Raw genomic sequence first — 18815 nt, 5'->3', positions numbered from 1 at the left:
ATTAAGGCCAAAGACTGACCAAGTCCCCTCACCTTGCATAAGGGGAAACTGAGGCTTAGAGGTGGACCAGGGGCCTCGCCAAGGCCTCACAGTGAGTTATGAAGTCAAGCCTGGAATCAACCCAGGTTTCCTGCCTTTAGGAAAGGGACAACTCTGTCCTCTGTATGTTGGAGGAACTGTGGTCATATGCCAGTTTCAGCTGAGTTAGGGCTGGGTGGAAAGCAGCCATCATAGGGGCTCTGGAGCACAAAAAAGGCAGGCATGAGAGTTAGGTCACTACAGGCAGGGAAGGCAGTTAGCCTTGATTGCCTCCTAGCCTTCCCCTCCCAGGAACAGGCCTCGTCCTTGGAGATCCGGAACTGAGACAACAAAGGTCTCTTCTTCTCGCTCTATTAATTTGGCCAGAACCGCAGGGGATCAAAGAGAAAGGTAATGGAAGAGGGGAGCAAGGCCAAGGCAGCACGGTGACTCACACCATCCACCCAGCTGTGCCCCGTCTCCCCGATCCTTGGAAGTCCTTCCTGATGCCTTCCCTGTATGTCTGTGTTTAGGGTGCAAAGTGAGCAACTATGGGATGGAGGAGGCATGGCTTGTAGGGGCCCCATTCCTGTGAAAATGATGTCAAGTTGAAGGTCTTAGTGGACGCCATAGTATGCACACAGTTGATATAAATTAAAATGCTGAAACATCAGAGTTATGTTCACAGAAAGTTGTTAGCCCAAACAGGGGATGTGCAAACCCCTCATTTCTGTAATGTGCTTAAACCATCCCCAATTCCTAGTGTCCCAGGTAAGAACGAGATGAGATTTACCCAAATGATATGACTCTCTCAAGGTAGGAGGTAGGATCCGAATCCAGCATGTGGCTAAGACTGGATATCTCAGGGAGGCTCAGCCTGAAGCGCCTCTGTTACCTGCCACGTCTTTACTTCCTCAGACGCCCCAGAATGGGGGGTGAGCTCTGTGGTCACTGAATGGCCAGGGGACCCAAAAGAGCTCACAGGAAGCTGACACCCCTTTCCAGCACCGCCACACAGCCAATGCTGAGGCCACCAGATGAAAGGGGCGGGAATTCTGGCTTCCCATCTCCCAGGGTTGTCAAGAATGAAGCCTGGGGTTCCTCCAGGTGCCAGCTCCAAATGCCACTGCCAAGTCTCCGTGGCTACGGCCTCTCCCCCACACTGTCTTCCCAGTGGGAGGGGCAACAGCGGGCCTTGCCTTCCATGCCTGACCTTTCTTTGATCTCTCCCACTGTCAAGGGTGCACCAAGTCTTGCTCATGGCTGAAGTGTAGCCACTCTTGGATAGTGAAAGCAGTTGATTCCAAACAACACATCCTAAGTCTGCTTGCTTGCGACCCTCGGGCACAGCTTGCACAGCCTCAGTGCCGCCCTTCCATAGAGCCCTACATCCTCGATGATACCCAGCAGGATATCAGGCTCTTCTAGGTTCTCACGGGAATAACTACTTCCTCAGGTAGCACATATGCCAAAGATGCTCGTATCACCTGCTAGCACAGCACTGCCCCAGGCTACTAAGCCAAGGCTAAAGACCACACAGAGGGATGATTCCATGCCCAGAAAAATATAATAATAATAATAATAATAGTAATAGTAATAATAACAATTCTTCACCCACACTCTCCAGACTGGTGCTCTAAGAACAGGACTCTATTTGGTGGTGCTCATGTAGACCTATTCCTGTGTGGAGGCAGGAGGATCGCCAAGAAGAGCCCAGAGATGGTCTGACCTTTGTGATATCTGCCGTGGGTATAAGGGATGCAGCTAAAAAGATGGAGTGAGCCTCATATGCAAGAGAAATTTCCAAAACCACAGGCTGTAGATAACTGTCTCCCATTTGAGAGATGTGGAAACTGAGGCTCAAAAAGAAACAATGGCCCATTTGTGGTGGGCCAGAGATTACCCAAACCTTCAGATCTTCCACCCCTATCTGAGCATATTCAGAACCCAACTCCCATCCTCCCCCCAACACCAGGGGCTTAGAGAAATCAGTGTGTCCTTTGCTCTGATTGGCCAGCTCCTCAACCTGCCCTTTGTTTGGATTGGCGGGTGCCCTGAGCTGTCTTTACTCTACTTGGTTCCTGCTTGCCTGGCCTTTGTTCTGATTGATCAGTTTCTGTGACTTTTTAGTCTGAGGGCAGGAAAGTGGGGAGAGTTGGGGCACCGGCAAGGAGGGGTCCTCCGTCTTTGGCTGAGTAAGTAGGATGCAGACTAGCGGCCATCTCTCCATCTGCTTTGGAGTCTGACCTGCCCAGGAGGAGGGGTGTTTTCTGTAGGAAGCACTGAGGGAAGCAGCTGCTTCAGATCTGGCCCTCAGAGGGGACTTTCCAGCTCGCTCAAATGCCACTTCACCAGTGAATCCCAGTCTGAGGGTAACCACTACAGCAGCTGGGGGAGGGGAGCCAGGTTCAAAGCCTGCCTGGGCACAGAGCTGCAGCCTTGGGGGCGGGAGCAGCTGTGAGTGGGAAATGGGGCAATTCCTGAAACGGAGGCACAGCGGGGAGCCAGCCTCGAACAGGGCTAGCTCTCCGGGCTCTCGGAAGAACACAGAGGGGAAAACAGCCATTTCTGCCCACAGGCTCCCGTGCACTCCACAGGCTTCTGTGTGCCACATACATGCTGCCGTGTATCACCTTAGCCCGCACCTGCATGTAGATGCTTCATATATGCACACACGGAGAAATGCAGCCACATAGCCACTGAGCACAGGACTGAGCACTTAGGAGGATGCAAACACACACACACACACACACACACACACGTGTGTGTGCGAGTGCACGAAGCATGTGAGCACATGCACAAGAGCCCTGGCTCAGGGCGGGTGGAGGCAGTCACATTTCCTGTCCTTGCAGCTTCTGTGAACAAATACCCATGTAAATATCAGCGTAACAAGCAGGCAATTTCCCAGACCCCAGGGGAGAACCTGTGGCGCACAAACAAGAGCAACGACTTCCAGCCCGTCCCAGATTGACGACAGGCGCTGCAGGTGGCCTTGAACACACCCCTTTCCTGTTCTGAACCTTGGCTAAGTCTAGTTCTGTGGTTTTATGGTTTAATTTGATGAGGGTAAGTGGGTAGGTTGAAAAATAGGTGAATGGTGAGTGGATGGGAAAAGCGGGACCTGTGGATGGGTAGATAAACGTGTGCTTAGGAAAATAGGTGAGTGGGCAGATGGTGGACGAATAGATGGGTAGATGGTGAGTGGGTGGGAAAGCGGGCGGAGGGTTGCTGGTAGTTTGTGGCCGGCAGGAGGGAGGATGAACAAGCAGAGCCTTCTTGCTCTCTGCGGGCCCCTCACCTGCTCTTCTCTACCTGCTGCTGTGGGCTAAGCTGCCGTCAGCACCGCAGACAGCGCCATTCTCACGTCTTTCTCCCCAGGTACAAAGAAAGGAGAAACCTGGAACCAGGGTTTCTGTGAAACCAGGAAGGCTGCTAGCTTTCTGAAACTTGGGCCTGGATTAGCATGTACGATCTCATTTGGGGGAGATCAGAGGGTCCAGACTGCTTCTAATTCCTTCACAAAGCCCAAGGTTATATGACACCAGAAACTGGTCTTCTCCCCTTTGGAGCCACCGGAGGGACAGATGGCTTCAAGCCAAGGGCCACTGACAGCAGATAATCTTATTTCACTTCCGTGTCTTTCCCACATCACAAACTTGCCATCTGCTCTCCCCACTGCCGGCACCTGACACACACAACCTCCCTCACCCCCCCTCACCCCCCCTCCGCCACAATAAAGTAATAACATCAAACTCCTGAGTAAGAGCCAAACTGTACCCCAGACCATATCTGCTGACTCATCCAATCTTGCTGACTCTGGTCTCCCCCTGGACTATGGTTAAGGGATGTCCTCGAAGACTGGAATCTGATATCCTCCTCCAAAGGGAGATTCCCCCAGGTCCCTGGAGCTCCTCTGCCTGCTTGTATTTTTTTTTTCATCCCTATGGACCAGGCTCTTCTGACCCTTCTGAGTGCTTCTCTGCCTCTCCCATCGTTCTCTAGCCGATGTCCCTCTGTCACATGCTGTTCTCCTGTCTTGCCACATCGTTTCCACCTCCACATCCTGGCTCTTTCTCCTGGATGGCTTCTCCAGCCACCCTCCTTCTCTTTCCTGCACACTCCCCACCCCCATCACTCCTGTCGCTCCTGCCCACTCCTCCCCCAGATCTCCAAGAAACCATCTTGAGAGCGTGGGGTGCGCGGGGAGGGGGTGTAGGGAGAGGAACACCAGACCAAAGGCGTGCAGCCGTGAATAGAGGTTCCAGAAAGTGGCCATGGTAGGGCAAACCAGAAGTCTGCAGCGGTCACCCCCCAGTTCCTCTTGGTCTCCAGCCTCCCGTTCGGGCAGGCAGCACACCCATTTCCTAATCTTTCCCAGAGAATGGGGGAGTGCATCCATCTCACTGTCCAGCGCGTGCCTGCCACTAGCCAGAGCTGAGGTTCAGTTACAGTGCTCAGTAGAACTATCTAGGAGTCCTTGGAACTCAGAGTACGGAAGCCCCCAGCCCCAGCCCCAGCCCAGAATCCCAGCTTCTTCTTTGGCTCCTCACAGCTGTCTGGCTACCGAGGCAGAAAACAGAGGAGGCAGGACAAGGCGGCTCCTTCCCCTCCCCATCTGCCCACGCCTGCCACCTGCCCAAAGAGCTGTCTCTAGCAGACCTGACACCTGAAATATTACAAGAGCTGCCTGTGTGTGCTAACCTTTGCATCCACAGACCTCCCCACAGCAAGGCTGAGCTGGGCCAGAGACAGAAGGAAGAAAGAGGCTAGGTTGGGCAACTCAGATGTCAATGCCATGAGTGACTCTGGCTATGGGGAAGGGAAGATGTCTTTCTCAATTACTGGCTGTGGTTTCAGATGTCCCTTAGCGGTTCCTAAACTTTGCCATGCCCCAGAGTCAGCTGGAGGGCTGCTGAAATACAAAGTGCTAGCCCCACCCCCAGAGTTTCTGACTCAGCTGGTCTAGGAAGAGGTCCAAGAATTTGCATCGCCCTCCCCCAATTCCTAGCTTCTGCTGCTGCTGCTGGCCCTGAGAGGTGCCTCTCACTCACCCCCACTTTAAAGGTGGGGTGGGGGGCAGGAGGGATAAGGACCAGGATGGAGGGGAGGTGGGTCCTTGCTCCAGCGAGGGCAGCCTAGATGACAATTGGATGCTACCCCCTCACGAAAAGACTCCACAAGAAAGATCCTCAATGGGGGGGCACAAAATCGAGGAAGGGGGTCAGTTGGTGACAACAGAGCACAGGAAGGAGCTGCTGGCAGCTCAAGAGCCCAGAACCACAGGAAGCCTCTCTCTTCTCCTACCTCTCGCTCCCTCCTCTCTCCCCCTTTGTTGTCTCACCATACCCTCTTCTCCCTCTGCCCACCACCCTTCGCAGACTCTGGCTTCAGTTGTTACTCCGACAGGGCCGCGTCCCCAGCCTCTGAGCCACACTGGAGACACGTGCACTGTAGAATACACCTGGGCCTGTCCCGGTGCCTCCCGAGGGACCCCACTCGCTGAGGGGGGCACTTGGCCCCACTGTTGGCTCCTCTCACCACACCCATAGCCAGTCCCTCCTGGACCTCCCACTCCATCCCAGCCAGGCTGAACCTCTGTCCCACTGTCTTTGGAGCCACAAAGGGCAAAGTGTGGTGTTAGACACTGGGAAAAAGAAGAAGGAGGAGGAGGAGGAGGAGGAGGAGGAGAAGAAGAATTAGAAGAAGAATTAGAAGAAGAAGAAGTTGACAGGGTATGGAAAGAGAAGGTGGGAAGGTAGGCAAGGCTGAGTACAGGAAGGAGGTGATGGCTTGCCTGGGAGATTTAGTATGTTGTTGATCTAGGTCAGGTTCTGGTCTTTCGTCACCCTCCCCACCTTCAGCTGCCTCCTCCACACAGTAGGACCACTCTGACCCCACAGCCCTCAGGTTTCTTGCCGGCGAAGCCGAGCTCTGAAGCACACCACCACACTCTCCTCACCACCGTCACCTAGTCACCTTGGCTTCCTGTAGTCTCTGACTTTCCTCTTTCTGTGACCATGAGGGCTGAACTGGGCACAGCGGGACATTTAGTGGAGCCTGGTGTAAGCACCTGGTGACTCAAGAGTTGTGCCTGGGGAGGTGTAAGGAAGCTGAGTCCACTCTCCCCCAGGGTGTACGAGAAAGAAGGGACCTGAAGGATTGCGCGCCATGAAAAAGGGCCTCAGCAAACCGGTTGGCCTCCAGTTCTGGGTTCCATGAGCCTGAATATCTGTGGCCCTACCCCCCATATGGTCTTGAAGGTAGGCCAAGAACTTGACACAGCAAGTCCAGAAGCCTCCAAAAGTCAGGTATAATGGCCCACTCAGGAGAAAGATGCTGGTGACTAGCTGGACCCGTGGCAGAAAGGGACATGTGTCAAAGGAAACGATGGCCAAAGGAATGATTGGACAAAAGAGTGAGAGAGCAGCAAGTGGCACTCTCTCCTGGGACCCTCGCTACACAATGGATGCTCCTTCGCGGTCTGTGAGTCATTGCCTTGTCACCCTCTCCCATCCGGCTCCCCCATGAGATCAGGCACTTCGGGTGGAAGAGGACTGCATCCTGATCAGCCCATAGCTCTTCTGGCTCTTGGCATCACTTGGCCCCCAACAAGAGCCTAGAAATGCCGGGGGCCTGAGAACTCCTGGCAGAAAGGTGGATCTCCTGGAGGCATCCCAAGTCTGGCGTGATCAGAGTCCAAGAGGCAGAGCCTATGGAATGAGAGGGTGCTTCTCACTGAGAATTTTGAGAGCATTTTCAAGGTATCTTGGCAAGCCAGGAGACCTTCTGCTCTTTGGCATTATCTCATAGTGGAAAAAAAAAAGCCTAGAGCCAGTGGATCAGAGGGCTCCTCAGTAAGAGCAGGTGAGCAGCATAGGAGTATGCAAGGAAGTCTTCCTACATGGGGACACTTATCTCCACCCCAGTCCTCCCAGGAATTCTTATTAGACCAGATCCTATAGGCCTCAGGTGTCTGGAATTGGATCCCCAGTTTGATATGGGGTACATGGAAGGCTAGAGAAGGCAAAAAGACTAGCCAGGTTCTCCCCTAGAGTCATGGGCAGGCCCCTCTCTCCTGTGGCTTTGGGCCTCTCAATGGCCACTTTGGCCAAGGAATAGACTGCTCACCCTTACACTGTGGAATGGGGCTCTCTCCCTAGGCCTGGCTAGAGGCTCTTGTCTCCCACTCATCCAGCCCCCCCCCCCCGCTGTGCCCACAATAGATGATAAATGCTAAATGGCACTGGCTTGACACAGAATGAGGTATGGCCTGCAGCAGGCAGGAAGGGCTGACCAGGGTGCTGGGTCTAATGCTGGGCTCTCCTGGGGCCAGGTGGAGAAGTAGTTGCCCCATGGTACCTGCCTAGGGATTGGTCCTGACCTGCCTAGGGATTGGTCCTGACTTCTCCAGCCCTCAAAGTACGTCCCGAGGGACCTGTGTCTGCTTGTCTCTCTGGTGTGTGTCAATCCCATAGTCTCACACTGCTTCCTCTTGTGACTGTATTTGGCTTCATCCTCACAACTTGGCTCATCCCAGCTGTTCCCCAAATCCCAGGAGAATGGGAGTATGAGAAATTCAGGGACAGAGACTAATTCAGAAACAGGGAAACACGTGAGAGCCAGGAGGGGACCCTGGAGACAGGACTGGGGAGGCAGGATCAGCCCCCGACCCCACCCCACAGACCCAAGGAAACCCTTGAAGGCACTTCCAGAGAACTGAGGGAGGAGAGGTTCCCTCTTCTGCACCAACTCCTGCCCCTCCCTTCCCTCTCCCTGCCCCTGCTGGAATGTGCGAGCACTTTTATTGTTCCTAAAAATAGCCCTTTACTGGGGGTTGGGGTGAGGAATCTTTTGGATAGGGTTCATCTCAGGCATGCCCCTGCCTTTGTGTTCCTCTCTGGGCTCTTTCCCTACCCAGTGTCTTCAAACTCAGGCCTTTGCTCAATGGGTGCCTTCTACCCCTGACCCTCTTTACCCCTCACCATTGGCACCCTTGTCCCCCATTCCCTACACCCCAGCACCCTCTCTTCTGACCTTTCCGGCCCAGCTTTGGTCTGGTCCTCCAGGAACCCAGTCCTGTTCTCTGGCTCTCATTCCTACCTCCTTCCTCCCTGCTCCCTCACATACAGCAGGGCAGAGCTAGGCTTCAGGGACCTAGCACACCCTCCAGTGAGCCAGAGAGTTGGTGGGGAGACCCTGCAGGCTTCGGGGCCCATGTCTTATGTCTGTACTCCCATTGCCCCCTCCATGTCTCCTCCCAGCCTTTTCCCATTTGTACTAGGTCCCATGTGTCACCGTCTATCTCAGTCTCCAAGAGAAGCTTGACCAGTCTCACCTCCTCCCTACCTCCATTCTTCAGCTGAGAGGGCCAATCCCCAGAGAGAGACGCAGCAGAAACTGGCCAGGACCTCCGTCACTGCACATTGATGTACAGGATCCCAGCTGGTGGGGCTCCAGGGACAGAGCAGGCTCTTCACACGCCTGCCATCCAGCCCCTCCCGGCAGGCAGGCTGGCATCCAAAGCTATTTATTTGCTTTTGGAGGGCCCAGAAGCCAGAGAACAAACATCCGGATTCTGCAGAATTTCTCCCACTTCCCCTCCTCTCATCCTTGGGGCCTGGGAGCTGGGGCTAGTGCACACATGTGCTCACACACACACACATGCTCCTACAGTTCCACACACCAGGGCTGGCAACTGTGAGCCGGGGGTCTCTGAAAGACAATGCCCTCCTCCCGGGACCTCAGACCCTCTGGGTGATTCAAAACAAATTTTATTTTGCAAAGGAGATTTTTTAGCAGCATTTGAGAGGCTTTTCTCATTGCAAAACTCTGGGTACACTCATCAGAACTGGCTGTTTTTCCCCCTCACTCTGTGGGGAGCTGGGAGCTCTCTCTTTCCTGGTGACCTAAGCACATGCCATCTATAATGGTGTGTCCCTAGGGACCATCACATGACCATTGCTGAATATGTCCCTCGGGTCATGAGACAGAAACATCTGTGGTGTGAAAGTATGTGGTCTGTGCTTCCATGGAAGACTGTGTAACAGTAAAGTGCATGTATCTTCTGTGTCTCCTGGATCCATGTGGCCATCTGTATTTCCAGGTGGTCTTCACCACCTCTGTCCAGGGAGGTGTGAATAAGGCCATTAAGGGTCACATGAGTGTTTGTTGTGTGTGCGTGTGTATGCCTGTGTGCTGTGTGTGTGTGTGTGTGTGTGTGCTGTGAGTGTGCTGTGTGTGTGTGTGCTGTGAGTGTGCTGTGTGTATGTGTGTGTTGTGAGTGTGCTGTGTATGTGGGTGTATGTGTGTGCTATGAGTGTGCTGTGTGTGAGTGTGCTGTGTGTGTTGTGAGTGTGCTGTGTATGTGTGTGTATGTGTGTGCTATGAGTGTGCTGTGTGTGAGTGTGCTGTGTGTGAGTATGCAGTGTGTGTGTGCTGTGAGTGTGCCGTGTGTGTATGCGTGTGTGCTGTGTGTGTGTGTGCTGTGTGTGTGCTGTGTGTGTGTGCTGTGTGTGTGTGTGCTGTGTGTGTGTGTGCTGTGTGTGTGTGTGCTGTGTGTGTGTGTGCTGTGTGTGTGTGTGTGTGCTGTGAGTGTGCTGTGTGTGACTGTGCCATGTGTGCTGTGTGTGTGTGTGCTGTGAGTGTGCTGTGTATGTGTGCTGTGAGTGTGCTGTGTGTGTGTGTGTGTGCTGTGTGTGTGTGTGTGTGCTGTGAGTGTGCTGTGTGTGAGTATGCCGTGTGTGTATGCGTGTGTGCTGTGTGTGTGTGTGTGTGCTGTGTGTGTGTGTGCTGTGTGTGTGTGTGTGCTGTGAGTGTGCTGTGTATGTGTGCTGTGAGTGTGCTGTGTGTGTGTGTATGTGTGCTGTGAGTGTGCTGTGTGTGTGTGTGTATGTGTGTGTATGTGTGCTGTGAATGTGCTGTGAGTGTGCTGTGTGTGTGCTGTGAGTGTGCTGTGTGTGTGCTGTGAGTGTGCTGTGTGTGTGTGCTGTGTGTGCTGTGAGTGTGCTGTGAGCTGTGTGTGTGCTGTGAGTGTGCTGTGAGTGTGCTGTGAGTGTGCTGTGTGTGTGCTGTGTGTGTGTGCTGTGAGTGTGCTGTGAGTGTGCTGTGAGTGTGCTGTGTGTGTGCTGTGAGTGTGCTGTGTGTGTGCTGTGTGTGTGCTGTGTGTGTGCTGTGAGTGTGCTGTGTGTGTGAGTGTGCTGTGAGTGTGCTGTGTGTGTGCTGTGTGTGTGCTGTGAGTGTGCTGTGTATGTGTGCTGTGAGTGTGCTGTGTGTGTGTGTGTGCTGTGTGTGTGCTGTGTGTGTGTGTGTGTGCTGTGTGTGTGTGTGCTGTGTGTGTGCTGTGAGTGTGCTGTGAGTGTGCTGTGTGTGTGTGCTGTGTGTGTGTGCTGTGTGTGTGCTGTGTGTGTGCTGTGAGTGTGCTGTGTGTGTGCTGTATGTGTACTGTGTGTGTGAGTGTGCTGTGTGAGTGTGCTGTGAGTGTGCTGTGTGTGTGTGTGTGTGTGCTGTGAGTGTGCTGTGTGTGTGTGTGTGCGTGCTGTGAGTGTGCTGTGTGTGTGTGTGCTGTGTGTGTGTGTGCTGTGTGTGTGCTGTGAGTGTGCTGTGAGTGTGCTGTGTGTGTGTGCTGTGAGTGTGCTGTGTGTGTGCTGTGAGTGTGCTGTGAGTGTGCTGTGTGTGTGCTGTATGTGTGCTGTATGTGTGCTGTGTGTGTGAGTGTGCTGTGTGAGTGTGCTGTGAGTGTGCTGTGTGTGTGCTGTATGTGTGCTGTATGTGTGCTGTGTGTGTGAGTGTGCTGTGTGAGTGTGCTGTGAGTGTGCTGTGTGTGTGTGTGTGCTGTGAGTTTACTGTGAGTGTGCTGTGAGTGTGTTGCTGTGAGTGTGCTGTGTGTGTGCTGTGCGTGTAGAGCTGTTTGGGAGACCAGGAATGGCTTGGTGGCTGCTCTTGTGAATGAGCGAATGCGTCTGTAGCCGAGGGTTGGCACCCCCAGACCAGAGTCAGATCCCCCTCACCGTGCACGACTCCCCTCCTCCACCACCTTTCTGAGATCAGGACCTACGTCTCTGCTCTAGCACATGCCACAACACATTCAACAAACCTTAAAACAACAACAACAACAACCAAACAAACAACAAGCCCTCCCTGATCTGCAAACAGAAGCTTCCCCAGAGCTAGACAAGTCTGCCTCGGCTGGCTGCAGGTGCCCGGGACCACCTCTGGGCAAGCTGAGAAAGGAAAGCCTCAGTGAGGAGAGAAAACTCAATTCCAGCCTCATCAGCTCCTCTGGAGTCCGTGTCTAAGAGATAAGGCTGAGATGCACCGGCCTTGTAGCTAACAAGCACATGGCAGCTCCCTTTCTTCCTGTCCTCCCTCCAGGACAGCCTGGACTGGAGGGGCTCTGACTCTGAAACTAGAATGTCATATTTCAGGTGAGGCTTGCAGGGTGACACACCCCTTCCTATGTCCCCTTCTAGGACCCTAACCCCTTGACCCAACCTGAACCCTCCCATTCCAGGAGAACGTCCTTCAGCTGAGATGCTGAGCCCAGCAAACCCAGCACAGCGACTCTGAGAACCCCCCCACACCCAACCCTCATGATCATACTAGGAAACAGGTGGGGACCCAACCAGGAAAACCTGTGGGGGTGGCGGGTAGGCGCCTGTGTCACAGCCTCTATCTGGGTTTGGGGTGACCCAAGCTTTAAACCCTGTTGGCTCCTAAAAGAACCTAAGGCAGTGGTTAGGGTCCTGGGACAGGCAGTGGACACCCGTGTCCTCAGCTGTTGGTATGAGCCTTCTACCCTTCCCTGCTTTCCCCATCAGTAGGCCCAGATCCCCTACTGGTGTGATTAACAAAATTATGTTTTTTTTTTCTTTTCCATGAGCAAATTGCATCGGTCTTAATTGAATGAGGCCTCAGGAACCCGTGCTGGAGGCTCACGGGCTGGTGAGTCCAGTGGGGGTCTGGGAGAAAGGAAAGCAGGAGCAAATAGATGTGCCACCACCAGGAGAGAGAGAACAGGGAGAGAGAAGAGGGCAGACATCTCTCACAGGCGCTCCCACGGGTGCTCTGTCAGCTAAACGCTGAAGCTCCAGGGTTGAGGGGGAAGCACCCCAAGAGGCAGAGCTCTCACCCAGCATGGGGAATGCGTCCCATGATCCCACCAACAGCCTTGGTCAGTTTGGTCAGCCTCCAGGGAGAGGCAGCCTCACCTTCCAATCTTTCCTGGTATCTGGGCAAGGAAGGGTTCCTCACATCTCTCATAGACAATATGTCTATCCCAGTTGAGAATTTCTCTTGTTCATGCTACAATGTCCATCCTCCCCCCCCCCGGTGGTCAGCAAATATGGCTGGGACTGACCCAGACACAGTCACTCACAAAACATCTTCAGTCCCTCTCACCTCTCTACGCTCAATGCCACACACGGTACCCCAAGTTCTCACACAAGGACAAAATCACTGTCACCTTCTCCCAGCAGGCCCCGCATACGTGATAACCCAGGGTCACTCCACTGCCCACAGTGCCCCACACTGGCTGTCACCTTCACTCGGAATGTCTCACATTCTGCGAATCACACATCACACCGGGCCAGTGTCTCACCCTTTCACAGCGCCAGGTAAGCCTTCCACGCTGGCTGTCACTCCATTTCATTTCCATGCCACCCAGGACCTTTCAGCCGCCACAGTAAATAAAGGAATGAATGTAATTTGAAAGTAGCAGGGTGGACACCGGGTAGAAGGGCTGAAGAGGGGATGGGAGCATCAGGGAAACCAGAAGTGGAAGGGGAGGGTGAGGGAGTCAGCACACTCAGTGTAAGTGAAAACGCCACAAGCAAGCCTGCCAAGAAAGCTGAAAATAAAATAAAAATATTTCAGCATAGTGGCCCACAGAACGAGAGGGGAAAAAAAACACTTGAAAATCTTGTATCTCATAAAGGTTTACTACATAAGGAACTCCTATGACCCAACAGCAGCAGAAAACAAACAATCCAACCTAACGTATGGACAAAGGAGTTGCATGGACATTTCCCCAGAGAAGATACATGGAAAAGACGGCCATGAGGAAGGGCATTCAACATCTCTAGTCACTTAGAAAAAGAAAATCAAAATCACAGCAAGAGGCCACGTCACGCCTGTTAGGAAGGCTCTTGTCCAGTAAATCCAGAAAACAGCAAGGGTTGGCTGAGGTGTGGAGGGACAGAACCCCTATGCTCTGTGGGTGGGACTGGAAAATGACACAGATGCCGAGAGACCTGGAGACCACTTCTGAAGTAAGTAACTACTGAAACGGCCTAGCGTGCTAGCACACACTGGTAACTCCAGGACACAGCGGGCCAACGCAAGAAGACCGTAAAACCAAGGCATTCTGGGATACATAGCATAACCCTGACTCGACACAAATAGGCCTGGACATGACTTGCCACCAACCCTGAGTTTCATTCCTTCCGTCCACATGGCAGAGGAGAGAACTGCTCTGTCTTCTGACCTCCACGTGTGTGCCATGGTGTGTGCAAGCACGTGTGCAATTGCACACACACTAAATAAAAGGTAATTTTGTTTTTTTTAAGAAACTAAAAAGAAAAGAAAAACAGAAAAATCAAATGTAGATTGTTACCCTATGGGCCAGCCAGAGCAATTATCAACATGCACCCAAGATCATCGAAAGCAGCGTCTTGATGGGACCTTTCTACACCTATGTAGAAAGGATACGCTGGCCCAGTATCCACAATGGCTGCACAGTGGAAACGGCACGAGGGACCTCAGTGGACAAACAGATAGGCAAGAATATGGACACTGGGATATCACTTGCCTATACAGGAAGAAAGTCCTGTCACATGCTCCAACATAGGTGAACCTCTAGGACAATATGTTCAGTGGCATAAAAAAACCAGTCTTCAAAAGGCAAATACTGCATGATTCCACCAAGATGGGGCCCTGGAGACTAGAAGTGGGAAGGAGCCACAGGGTGGGTGGGCAGGAGGCTTTTTCATAGGTAGACTTTGTTTGGGAGATGAAAAAAGTTTGGAGCTTGGTTCAGAAACAATGTGAACACATTTAAGGACAGAAAACTCTCCTGTGTGTGTTTTACCACAATTAAATAGTTTTATTTTAACTTAACCAAAGAAAATTGAAAACAAAAATGAAGAGGAACACTGCTAATGTGGCTGAATGTGAGATACACACGTCCGAATCTCGGCAGCTACTGAATCTGGTGCTACGGCTGCTTCCTGCATTCTTCTTTGTGGTTGTGCTTCAAGCCTCTTTATTTGGGGCCAGCTATGCTGGTGAACATGCTTAATGCCGGCGCTCAGGAGGCAGAGGCAGAGGCAGAGGCAGAGGCAGAGGCAGAGGCAGAGGCAGAGGCAGAGGCAGAGGCAGAGGCAGAGGCAGAGGCAGAGGCAGAGGCAGAGGCAGAGGCAGAGGCAGAGGCAGAGGCAGAGGCAGAGGCAGAGGCAGAGGCAGAGGCAGAGGCAGAGGCAGAGGCAGAGGCAGAGGCAGAGGCAGAGGCAGAGGCAGAGGCAGAGGCAGAGGCAGAGGCAGAGGCAGAGGCAGAGGCAGAGGCAGGCAGATCTATGTGAGTTTGAAGCCAGCCTGGTCTGCATAGACAGTTCCAGGCCACATAATGAATCCTGTCTCAAAATAATAAAACTAAACAAAATAAAATGTTCCACAATAAAAGTGTTTCCTCTCCCTTGACCTTTGTCCAGCAACCCTCTCCCTGCTCCTGTCTGCATCCAGGTCACCAGGTTGCCTTGGCTTCTAGCTCGTGTGTGTGTGTGTGTGTGTGTGTGTGTGTGTGTGTGTGTATGTGTGTGCACCCTGTGTGTGTTCAAGCTGATGTGTGTTCAGAGGTGTGTGAAAGCCAGTGGTTGACCTCAGGTGTCTCCATCACCACTTCCTGCATGAGCCTTTCCAGCAGGGTCTCGTAGTGAATGCGGCCCTCCCTCTGCCTGGCGGTCTGGTCAGCAAGCGCCAGAGTTTCTCCTGACTCTGCCTCCCCAGGACCAGGATGATGGCACAGGATCACATGCAGATGCTCGTCCAGGGGACGCACTTGCCGGCCCACTTCAGGGGTCCTTATTACCCTCTCATGCCCATGCGATGGCACAGTCTCTTTCCTCTCCTTCAAAGTCACCGGCCAGTTCACTCACCTCCACCTCCCACCCTCTCCCAGGCTCATTCAGGAGCCTCCAGCGGGTCCACTCGCCGTGTTACACGCGGCACTCGGAGCCAACCGTCTTCTGTGCTGTTACTCCCTGTGCCGAGTCCCGGCCGTCTTCCCACAGCACCGCCACGCTCAGCGCCGTGCGCTCACATATTACTTTGTCATGGCCAGTGCACGTCACGTGTGCAATGTCAGGCCGAGGGCCGCATCCAGCACAGCCACCTCACACACTCAGTGTCACTTCACGTCACACCCTGGTTCACATGTTCAGCCTTACTGCGTCATACCTCGGGGCACACGCTGGGCCTCCCCACTCAATGTCGAGACGTTCAAGCCACAAGCTCAGGATCACACCCGTGACCACACACTGTTGGTCCCCGAGTTCATGTGTCTGATTCTCACGACCTCACACCCATCCTTACCCTCAGTGTCACACACAATGTACCTACTGTCTCACACACTCAGGGTCTCAGAGTATCACGCAACCGGTACCCCGTGACTCACTTCCTCTCTACAGTCTCCTGCGATCACTCTCACAAACTTAGTCGTATCACATGTCTTGGGCCTGATGTCACACACCCCTTAGAACACCCATTGTCCCCAAGCCCACGTCTTGGCGTCACCTGAAGTGGCACCCCCACCCGCCCCTTCGCTGGGCATAGTCACAGAGCTGCTGCCTCGTGTCAGCACTGTTTCCTGTTGTTGTGCTCAGGCCTCAGCTGATGCGTGTTCCTTCAGAGGTTTCCTGTTGTCAGGGTCCAGTCGGGCCAGGCCCTGTCTGGGACACACAGCCCGTAGCCAGTCAGCAAAAACTCTGGGCTCCTGCCAATTCTGTGTGGGCTCATGGGGCTTTTCATAGTCTCCCCTCAATAAACTCAAACTGTCTAAGCGCCTGGGCTTGGGCTGGTCTGTGAGATGGGCACAGGAGATGGCCACTGGGTACCACATAAGCACCATTGTTAGAGTGCCTAGGCCTGCCTGCTTCCTAGTGAGACTCCTGATGGCTATGACAAACATTGTCTGGCCAAGTTTGGATAAGACCAGCAGGCCTCAGTCTGGAAGCCTGACGGAGGAAGGAGAGGGAGGGTGGATGACAAAAGGTCAGCAGGTCAGAGTTAGAAAAGCTGTCCCAGAGGAAGCCACCCCTAAGGAAGCCCCTGAGAGCCAGGAAATGCGGAGCAAGAGAAAGAAACGGCTTAGGGTTGGGGAACCAGACAGGAGCGAAATGTCTTAGAGGCAGGAACCTGTCAGAGCCAGGGCTGACAAGGATAAAGACAGGATGAGAGAGCAGAGGTCACGCTGTGGAATTCAGAGTAAACAGGTCCCTCTCTCCCAGGCCAGCCTCTCTCCCAGGTTCTGAGTCAGGATCCAATCGGGGAACCCAGGGTATGCCCCCTCCTTCCTGGCTGTTTCTGTGGCCCTGCAGATTGCCCCTCATGGCTGCCAAGGCCTCTCACCTCTTGACCTGGGCCAACCTGCAGGAAGGACACAGGGAGGCCAACACACACGCTCCCCACACGGCCTGAGATAAATATTTCCCGGGAAACGGAACTTGTTCTCTGAGTGTTTACAGCCAAGGGCCAAGCAGGACAAGGAGGTGGCGGGGGTGAGGAGGCGGTGGGGGTGTGTGTGTTCATCCGTCATGCTCATGCCTGGGCCTAGCATCTGTCCCAGAACCGCTGTGGACCTGCTGTGCAGCTCTCTGCTAGTCCCTGATGTTTCTCTGAGCTGACTCTGGGTTCTCAAGGAGCCTGGATTTCTCTGAGCTTGCCCACGGCCTGGCCTTTCCCCGGCTTTCATCTTCTCTGACACTCTCTCTCCTCACTAGACTTTCCTGACGGAAGGACCTTCCTGTGATGCCATTTCCACTGTTCGCTCATCAGTCACAGTGTGGACAGATGGATGGGCAGACAGAGAGACAGGCTAGGGTGACAGCTGAAACCTCGTCTCTGGTCCCAAGGCCCTACACGCCCCAGGCTTGTGCAGCCTGACAGGTGGGCACAGACAGATGGCAGGCCCTTGGGGCCCCCATGGATGCCAGATGCTACAGCTGACTTGTTGGCAGCGGCTCCCTCAGGGCCACAGGGCAGCACTGAGGCCACTTGCTGCTGATGTGAGAACTCAGGAAGAAGCAACAACCGCTGGCAGCAGGCGGGCTGGGTCAGGAAAGTTCAACCAGGCCTGCAAAATGGCCTCCACTGTGGCCCTTCCCGCCTCACCCCAGGGCTCTTTGCCCAGGGCCTGTGGCGCCCTCCCCATTGCCCACCTGTGCTCTCACAAGCCTCTCTCCTCCAAAGCAGCAGACTTGATCTGCGTGGCTCCGCCCATTGCGAAGCTGTGCATGGTCCCTTCACCCACCGCTGAAGCCTCAGCTTGCTCCCGCTCTCAAACCACATCTTCCACCTCCTGGGGCGCCCCTTCGGGTTGGGTTTCAGATTCCTCTCTCTGGGGGTTCCTGTTCCTTACACTCTTCGTGGTTTCCGTCAGGAGCTGACCACATAGATTCTGACAGGTTGTCGCTGGCCCTGATTCCCTCCATCCCTCACAGTTCCAAGGATGCCTCCATGAAGTCTCCTGGAAATCTCCGTGGCTGCCCTAATCCACCAGCTGAGCCTCCTTCTTAGAACTACTCCAACCCTGTGCACAGCTATGCTCATTCATGCAAGACGTCTTCATTAAGCACCCACTGTATGCCAGTCCTGAGTGAACCCAAGAGCAATGAAAGAAGGAAGGGCATAGCTCGCTCAAGAGAGATATACAACCCAAGAGCTATGTGGCACGACAAGGGAGACTAAGAGCCGTGGGTGCCCAGGGAGAGTAGAAGACTGACCCCCACCTGAAGTGAGAAACGTCACACATTTAACCTGGAGGGGTCAGTGTGAGCAAGGGTGGGATGTGGGGGGGCTGGAAGAGCTAGTGTGTGCTGCAGACTGAGCAAAGCTACCAGCCGGAAGCACTGACTGTCCAAGAACAAGTGGACATGAGAGCCCAGCGGGTGCGGGAGCAGTGCCGTGCCGAGGGATGTAGTCCCTATTTTCTCAAAGGCAGCGCCGAGATGCAGAGGCTGGACCCTGCGTTGGGAGCTTGGTGTAGGCGCCTGCGCCTCTGTCCCGGGCCGGGCTCTGTCTCAGCACCTGTTGCCGCCTTCATCCCGGCTGGAGCTCCCAGGACCTCACCTGGTCCCTGGTCCCGGCTCAGAGGTATTAGCCTGGTGTGCTCAGCTCACCAACTTCAACTGTCCCCACAAAGTGATGATGCCGGAGCCTGGATCCCAGGATTAGCCGGAAGGGGCCCCTCCCCGGAGCTGGCCAAAAGCCAGGGAGGCATCCCTAAAGGGCGTGCTGACTCGGTGCCTGCTGTGGGGGGGGTTGTGCTGACTCGGTGCCTGCTGTGGGGGGGGGGGTTGTGCTGACTCGGTGCCTGCTGTGGGGGAGGGGTGCTGACGGCGTGGCTCCAATGCTGCCGCCTAGCCAGCGCCAGAAGAACGTCCCATCCCGCAGAGTTCCACAAGCCCTGCTTGTGGAACTGCCTAGCGGGGTACGGGAGGGGCGTTGGGTTTCGTCCCGACTAAGGATCCCTGAGCAAGAAAGCTCTCCTCCAAACCTGCTGTGGCACAGGCCGGGCCCGATCCACACAC

At 54.1% G+C, this 18815-nt stretch overlaps 1 protein-coding gene across 6 annotated transcripts in view; it reads right to left on the bottom strand.

The window, feature by feature from the left end:
- The window catches only part of Pde2a (phosphodiesterase 2A), a 90474-nt gene that overhangs the window by 31082 nt on the left and 40577 nt on the right, over window positions 1-18815 (bottom strand). The window contains exon 1 of one of the 6 annotated variants that reach the window (XM_021640980.2): window positions 8365-8385. The exons of the other annotated variants lie outside the window; for them this stretch is intronic. Coding sequence (XP_021496655.1) covers window positions 8365-8370 — 6 coding nt within the window. The 5' untranslated portion in view covers window positions 8371-8385. Of the gene's footprint in view, window positions 1-8364; window positions 8386-18815 lie in introns of those variants that run through there. 6 annotated transcript variants of the gene reach the window in all.

Source organism: Meriones unguiculatus, chromosome 14 (genome assembly GCF_030254825.1).
Source record: "Meriones unguiculatus strain TT.TT164.6M chromosome 14, Bangor_MerUng_6.1, whole genome shotgun sequence".
Classification (NCBI taxonomy): domain Eukaryota; kingdom Metazoa; phylum Chordata; class Mammalia; order Rodentia; family Muridae; genus Meriones; species Meriones unguiculatus.
Note: the sequence above shows the minus strand (reverse complement) of the source record. Positions and strands in the feature narration are given on the sequence as shown.